This window comes from Cydia amplana, chromosome Z (genome assembly GCF_948474715.1).
Source record: "Cydia amplana chromosome Z, ilCydAmpl1.1, whole genome shotgun sequence".
NCBI classification, from domain to species: domain Eukaryota; kingdom Metazoa; phylum Arthropoda; class Insecta; order Lepidoptera; family Tortricidae; genus Cydia; species Cydia amplana.
Window position 1 is genome coordinate 633848 of NC_086096.1, and position 8789 is coordinate 642636.

The following is an 8789-nucleotide window of genomic DNA, read 5'->3' on the forward strand; positions in this document are numbered from 1 at the left end:
GGCAATCGCACATAATGCTTTACTCGTTCGTACTCGTAAATATGTGTAATGCCCAAACTGCAATTAGCGCTAGCGTTATGTTCAATTAGAATTATTTTTAATAGGTGACGATGATCCTTCTGTCATTATGCAGCCGTGCGATGGCCAAGTCATTATACGTATTACAAATTAAAGATATCTTATTGATACGGTTTTAACACCCCCTGGCACTGATTAAAATAACCGACTTGGTTTCACATTACATCTCAACATAAACATGTAATGTTTTTGATGGGATCTATATGTTGCGAAGGGCCTAGGGGTCCCATTTCAAGGGCCTTTTGTTATCTATTTTACTTATATTCTAATATTTTGATCGTTTTAACAATAATCAGTTATAACATTTCTGTTTTTGGATCATACATAGTTAGTTACCAGAATGCGGTTTTTTTTTTTTTTTTTTTGGTGTATTTATAGGAGTTTAGAGAGTTCTCTATCGTATCCATGGATTGACGCCGGGATGTCCCGAAGGGACATCCCGGGGGAAAAGAAAGTTTGCCTGAGTCCTGAAGGGACTCGGGTCTTAGCCTCCTATGAGGGTGAAAATTGTATACGTTAGGTTAGTCTGTTAGTCTGTTAGTTGTTAAGAGGTAAGTTGGTTGTCTGTCTGTATGACGTACGGGAGAGAGCGAATTAAGCTTCTTTTGTTATAAGAGAGCCAATGACCAGAATGTGGCTTACCAAGCAGCTTACCGGTACCGAAGCCTAAAAGTAAAACCCCGCACAATTATCATCATTTCAACAATAACAATGAGTCTGTACATAAAAGTTACTTGAAATAAATGATTAATTAATTATTATTATTTATAATTTGGCTTTACGTTTCCTCTTAACGAGAAATTTTAATTCTCTGAAAATAACACAAACTTATAATTTTACTCGATACTTAGATCCGAGAAGAAGAGGTTATATCCACATCGTTGCAGTCTGGCGAATTATTCAGCAGGCCATATCATAATATTAACGCAATCAAATTATTATTTATATCAGGGATCATTTATGGAGCTACGGTTATTTAGTTTTCTTTGAAATAGGTCATCTACCGGTCAGTGGAATTAAATAGCGACGGCCAAAGTGGCCAAGTTGGTACCTGCACTCACGCTCCGTGATTGTTACGCTATTTAGGATTCTAGCTGAAGTGGACATTCCATAGCTAAGTATGGAACAACCAATTTAGCTGGGACCCTAAGTGGCGTAACAATCCCGTGGCGACGGTATATATCGTAACACACCTTTAGTTACCATATAAATAAAGATGTTAATACTCCGATATCATTATTTTGCTCACAAATTTCATTAAAAGTAAAAATTACAATCGTTTAACAGAACTTATTATTTTCAAAATATTCTGATTCAGCTCTGATACTTAAACACAAATATTAAAGTTAAACAATCAACAATAATTAAACAGGATTAAATAGTAAAAAATCTGTGTCAACTTATTTGTGGGCCACCCTGACCTGACGAATGAAAATAATAAGTTTAAGTAGGTACTAGCAACTTATGAGAAAAACAAGTAATATATACCGTCCAAACTAGCCACAAACAAACGTAGGTACCTCACAAAAACAGGAAAATCACCAGCTTGATTGTTTTGAAAGAAACACTGCTTGCGGCGATTGGTAAACGAATCACTGTCTTGGCTTTCCTAATTCAATCATTATGTTTACCGACGCCACGGCTAGAGGGCACGGCGCCGAGCTACGCCAGCAATAAATGGCGGGATCAACTGCGCACAATACCTACCAGCTAAAACTTTATAAAACTTTTTTTCCTGTACGGGTTAGTTTGCATACACTGAAAACATAACTACTTAGCCGAACTCATTACAATGTTATTCGTAAAATAACTGAACTTAACTTTACTGAAATAACTGAATAACAGACAGTAACAGAGAATAAGAGAATAACAGTGAAGAGAGCTCACCAAGCAGTTAATTTCAACGATTCCATGTTAGAAGTCTTCAACCCTTTGCCAGGCAAGCAGGTAAATATGAATACATTAGCCATACTTTTAAATTACTATTTACGGACATCTGTGGGGTAAACTGCATCTGCCTGAAAAATAATTAAAGGAATTGTGATGTGATCGATGAAACAAACCGATGTCAATTTTATACCTATTTTTCTTCTCGTCGAGATGTTTAATAACATATCAATAACAGAAAATTTAATCTCAAATGCCTTCTGTACCAAGAAGTATTTAGCACCATCGCCCACACTGTTAACGGACAGTTCGTAAACCTTATTACAAAAGGCATATGGTCCACCCATGGTCAGTTGCTGTTTGTCCTTTAGGTTTTAGTTACGGTTAAAAACACATACATCACATTTGAAAGTATCTCTTTATTGATTCACTATTTAATTATTGTCAGCATTAATTACGTTTTCAGTTGAAGTGATTATTTATTTTCGCAGGACAACTCGGATAGAGACGAACCTGTGGGAAAAAAATTGTAGAGGTTAAAAACTGGAGTAAATGTCTTATACTTATGAAAAATGTTAAATATGTGACTAAGGGCCCGCTATCGGACGCGGGCGCGTGTGGCGGACTTTACCTACAATATCACCCGCGCGATACGTGGAAAGGGAAGAGGGAGGCGTTTGCCCAGCAGTGGGACACTCTAGCTACGCTCATATAAACTCATTGTTTCTATCACTCATAGTCACATTACCCTCCTAGTTTTTAAGTCTATAAAATTCATATGTATATTCGTCTGTAAGGTATTTGTAATGTTGCCTAATCTAATTTTTTAAATAAATAAATAAGAAACACCCGCGCGCGTGCGTCCGCTCTGTGCACTCGCGCGTCCTGGCGGACGCCTTTACTATATATACCTAGATATTTTTTTAACTAACCATCCCACACCGTGACGGACTGCCTGGTGGTGGAATAGGGGTAATACTGGCGTACGGTGCCCGTCATGTTCTCCACGGGGGGCAGGAGCCACCGGTTGTGGCACTCCGACTGTCGCATGCAGCACTTGATGGTGTTGCAGCACGGCACCTGGTCCGTCATGTAGTGGAGCCAGCCGAACCATTCTGGGGTCACCTTGGGAAAATTACGGGTTAGTAGGTAGCTACAATTATGCCAGTAGAAAAGGCACATTTCAAAAATGACATTTTATATTTGTAGTACGGATTTTTATGTTATTTCCACTCAAAATCAAGAGGTCTTTCGAGCGTATTATGGGAAAAAAGTAGTTTAATTTCCGTTACGTTATTCGTTCCTTCTATTTCGTTACCATCATACAAAGTCTATGAATTTTTCTAACGGAATTAAATAAAAAAAAGTTTTTGGTAAAAAATATTTTTTTATACAAGATTTTATCGCTGACTGTACTTCTTTTTCACAGGCAATGAATAGTACAATCGAGACAATTCTAACAACTCTACAAAATTAGTAGGTATGCGTTGGTTTATCACAGGGCTCCCGCCTGGCATGGCCTTACTGTGGGTCTAAGAGGTCGATTTGTGCGAGATTGTCCCATTATATAATTATTTATGTATAGGTATAGGTACCTGAGAGCCGTCATAGTCCCACTTGTAGTGGTCCGCGTACTCCACCCAGCGGCTGCGGCCGAGCATGTACCGCTGGTTCTCGTAGTACTTGTTGCCGTTCACGTCCCACCCCATCAGGCAGCCGTGCTGGTTAACACTTAGCGTTGTACTTATTTATAACTAACTGCTCTTAACCGGTTATCGAAATACCCTTTACTTACATCCTCCTAAGACCCTGCCATACTATTGAACCTTTAGCACAGAATAAGTAATAGTACCTACTACCGTACAGAAAGGACACTTTCTACAAAACCGAAGTTTGACAGCGATTCAGGGTCGAATCATGATATCCCTTTCTAACTTATGGCAGTATTCCTTTCGGCTATTTAGGGTTGTCAAAATTCTAGTCATTATCTTATCTGTGGTCGTGCAGGCAAAGTTGTGTCAACCCTAATAATTGGGTTTGGGCAGGCGTGTCTTACTCCGCGATTTCGTCGCTTTGCTACAGGTAGCTAAAAGTACATCCGTTCGGCCCCAATTTTGGGGAAAGCCATAAGCCGCGCGTGGCGCTGTCGCCACCTAGCGGCCATATCTGTGCTGATCGTAACAGACGCGTTTTGTTAGAGAGTGAGTCTTCTGTACTTAGTACTATTATTTATTCTATGGTTTGGGTTGGGAGCTTGAAGCAATACTGGGCCGAACGTAACGCGATCGTGACGTGTCTTTTAATTGAAAAACTCTTTGAAAATCAGTATCTATTAGGTACTTATGAAATCTAAAGAATGTAAATAACCGTAATTCGATATGTAATTACAAAAGCGTTTTTCAATAGTAAAACACGTCAAGATTGTTTACCTTTTTTCTAATGCTAAAAAAACGAACTGTAGAGCGGCGCACTGGTAGAGCTTGGCATGGAAACTTAGCAAGGTCGGACTCTAAACTCTAAGTAAGTACACATTTCCATCAAAACATTTCAAACTGTTTCTGAATTGTATGGTTCAGAGCAGCCTTAGACCCAGAGTACACCAGATACGTGTACGTAGACGTACTTTTCAGTTTCTTAGGGATATAATAGTAATAATACTAATGTGGGATGTTGACTCGACGATCATTGTTCCTATTTTAATAGTCTTGTCAGCGAACGGTCTCATAGCGAAGTCTCGGCCAACATCTAGAGATACTCGCTGGGTGGCTGGATCAAGGGTCAGATGCAGAAGGTGGTAATCTTGGACACGGCGCGGATCAGCACCGGCACCGGCAGCTTGAACCTTGCCTCGGGTAGGTAAGATAAGGAATAGCTTTATAATATACTGACTTACCTTAAAAGTATCAAATCTCCACAACTTATACAGAGTGTTTTTAAACCCGCCGTTCGCGCGGACGGTAGCGAAAAAGTGTTTCAATTTGCTAATCTGATGATATTCCGACAGTGACATCTTTTACTTCAAACGAATTGTTTGTAACAAGATGCAAGATTATATTCCTTGGGTTTTGTTTTGAAAAATGTTTGAAAATTTGTGACGGCTGTTTGACTTCAGTTTGACATTGATTGATAAAAAATTGCTTGAAGTTACGAAATCAAACGAGGCGTAATAGGAAATATTACGCAATACCCTGCGTATAGGGCGTCACTAGCACAATCACAGGGCCTACCACGAAAAACAAAAGTTCGGTCACTCTTGCATATTCGATCGATAGAGAGGCAGATAACGAAATTTATATTTTCGCGTTTCGCGGTAGGCCACCTGTAAACAACCCGTCTTGATTTATATTCTGGTCTTGATCATACCCCGAAGTTAAAGGAGTTTAAAATAAACACCGTGTATATAGATGGTCAAACCAATTTGTCAGTAAATAGGAACAACAAAAACTATACTCATCCTTTTCTTTTGGGTGCTAGTAGGTACTAGTGTAAGACAAAGATAGTATGACTCTCTCTGTCTATGTTTGAAATAAGACAGTCCTTTGACACACTGTATGTCCCAAGTGTGTGTAGGTAGGTATAGGTACTCATATTCGGTTTTTCTGATACAATTTTCTTAACTTGATTTACACAATGATACTGAATGAAACTATAGACCAGCCATTCTCAAAGTGTGTTCCGCGGAACCCTAGGGTTCCGCGACACCCCTGCAGGGGTTCCGCAAGAATAATTTAGAATAATAAAATAAGCATAATTATTATGCTTATTATTCTTATTAATAAAAAAATACACTTCTAAAAACTATTGTTTTATTGTAGGGTTCCATCAAGTATTTCGCTTTCCAAAAGGGTTCCGTCAAATAAAAAGATTGAGAACCGCTGCTATAGACAAATATGTAGAACTCCTTCACTATGAACATCCTTTGCTTAACCTACGTATAACCATCCAGGAATCAAAGGGTTTGGATTTAATAAAACACACAGTTTATAATAAAGCCATACGTTTAATACCATCTTACTCAATATACCTACCTACAGCTCACAGCCTTATCCCAAACCACGCCACAGGGGAGACAAAATATGCTGCTTTCAACTTTGGCACACTTTGGCACATAAATGATAGGTAGATACATAGTGTTTATACTTATAAATTATATTATTAAATAGGTATACATTTCTCCACCTTAATCCATTGCAATAAGGTGAAAAAGTGATTACCTACATATTTTATGGAAAACCGAATCTTCAGTGAAACGTATTGTACAAAATGTGTAGGAGGTACATTTTACATTACGGAAATTTAATGAAACATGCCGATAACACAAAAGAATGTAATTATTGTGCAAAACGGCACGATCGTATTTTATATGTACCTAATTGCATTTGACTTTTTTCTCCCTGTGACGTCTAAACTCTTTCATCGTAACAATACTTCTAAAACCACTTCAAATAAAACGCATCAAGGACTCGACTACATGGGCTTTTCTATTTGTTATATAGCTCACTTCGTAAGTATATTTATAACTATAAACATTAAGTACCTCAACGACATTTTGTGCTCATCATATCCGTTCATATTTGTATGTATATAACAAAATTCTACATAATTTCTTTCGATGAATCCATTGCGTAACGAAATATATTAATATACCTAATTGAATCACTAAATTTCGTTACACAAAGGATATATTTAAACTGTACACGTACTGTAGTTGCAAAAGACTAATCATGCACGAAAAAATCCATATTCATTACACTAAAGGCTTTTATACATTGCAGTCGAGTCCTCAGTGATTGAACATCTAAGGTCTTGTCCGCTAGCGTGGGCGGGTGCACGGAGCGGGCGCACACGCACGCGGCTGCCATTGTAGATCTAGGTAGTAGGTAAAATCCGTCGCACACGTCCACGCCAGTTATATAGCAACGCTCATACTACATATTTTTCGTTAACCCGCTCACCCGCTCCGTGCAACCGCACCAGCTAGCGGACGCCCTAAAAAAATGCTGGGGCGATGCAACATCAGATCTTCGAAACACTCTTCAAAATATAAATATGATAGTTAAATCTATAGTTACCGATAGGTACTTAAATTATTATTCCTAATCATTGTTAGTCCGACTGGAGTGCTGGTGGAATGCTTGGCTACATTCCTATTTGTGTGAGAATATAGTGTATTAAGTACATACCAAAAAGTTGAATTTTATCAAAATAATGATTTTTCCTTACAGAGAGTTCCTTAAATCTACAATTCTACATTAAGTGTACTTTAAATGTAAAACTTAATTACAAAATGGCATGTAAAAAAGATTAACAAAAAATAACATAAAATCAATCTTAAATATAAAAAGTAGGTAAATATTTATTTAACTGTTGAAGTTGAACCGTATAAAAGACAAATCAACAACATACGGCTAACTTCAAAAACCATTTTGGTTCGTCTGCCTTATGAAATAAAAGTTACAACCAACCCTCTAAAACACTTTTAAGATATAAATCGACATGACCCGTTTGTGCAAACACGACAACACTAAATAATAATTGTATTACTCTGCAACTTACCTAGGTACTTACTGCAAACCCTAATGTAATTAAATGTATCCTAAATTAAGTGTAACATATATATTCTTTGTAACTTTGGCTAAACAAGGTACGTTGCTCGTTAGAGTTAGACCAAGATAAGTCTGCAACGATTTTGATAGCACACGCAGTGCGAGTGTTTTTTTAAATGTCAAACTTCTATGAAACTGTGACGTATAAATAACACTTGCGCTGCGTATGCTATCAAAATCGGTGCAGACTTTTCTTGGTCTACAACAAAATTATGTGCGACTAATAATAGGTAAGAACCATTATACTCCGCAGATTATGTGCTGTCAAGGAATTTCATTTTAGTACCTATTCGTACCTTGTCACAGTGACAATGAAACTCGCTAGGGAGTCCCTAGTACCTCACCTCATATTATTGTCACTGTGACAATACCATGGTACGGAAATTAAATTCCTTGACTGTACATGCTTATTGAAATTCGTTTACTTTTCGATGAACATTTTCAGAGTTTATATAATCGCACAACAATAATTTAGTCAATTCCAAGTACTGTTAGATAATGGTTAGATAGGACTATATAGATCATTTTTGTGACTAAGGTACATTTTGTATACTAATTGTACAATTCCTCCTTTTGTGTGGCTAAAACTTATTTTGCATGTGAATCGGGTGCCAACTTAATTAAGGACCAAAGCACGGAAACAAACAACTAGGGATATCTTACAAAGAAACCTACTTAAAGATACTTCGTCACCATACTACGTTATTTTAATTTTTGATCTATTGGAACACAACAAAAAAGTAACTATAGTAATAACAAAATAGGCACAAATAGAAAACCCGCCTTTCCCATGAATGTATCTAGCCTAACAACTAAAGATATAATATTTTAAGATTATGCTACATAAATATTATCATTAAACATGATAAATAAGGGATGGGTCCGGAAGTAAAATATAAGGCATACGGATTTTTTTAATTATCAGAAATATTAGACAAAAGTTAATGTTGTACTTTAAAGAAGACACAAAATAATATTGGATATAATTACTGATTAAAATCGACACCATGCCTTTAAACTCGTCACCTAGCTAGATTGTAAACAACAATATTTTCAAAATATATATGTATGTCGTTATTTACCCTTTATTTTATATACCTCACAGATAGCTTAGCGCGCAATCTTCCATTTACATACGTACATAATACTTCATTTATACACATGTAGGATTAATACTTATATTCTTGAAGCCATTGATACAACATATTGTAACTACAG

The 8789-nt window shown here is 37.0% G+C and overlaps 1 protein-coding gene across 1 annotated transcript; it reads right to left on the reverse strand.

Moving 5' to 3' along the window:
- Positions 1–2890: 2890 nt before the first annotated feature.
- On the reverse strand, positions 2891–5019 carry LOC134660928 (probable NADH dehydrogenase [ubiquinone] 1 alpha subcomplex subunit 12). Its single transcript, XM_063516813.1, has 3 exons — positions 4859–5019; positions 3561–3686; positions 2891–3090 (listed from the first exon to the last, which is right to left on the reverse strand). Exons 1-3 carry the CDS (start codon positions 4973–4975, stop codon positions 2893–2895), a joined length of 441 nt encoding a protein of 146 aa, XP_063372883.1. The 5' UTR covers positions 4976–5019; the 3' UTR covers positions 2891–2892.
- Between the last annotated feature and the right edge of the window lie 3770 nt (positions 5020–8789).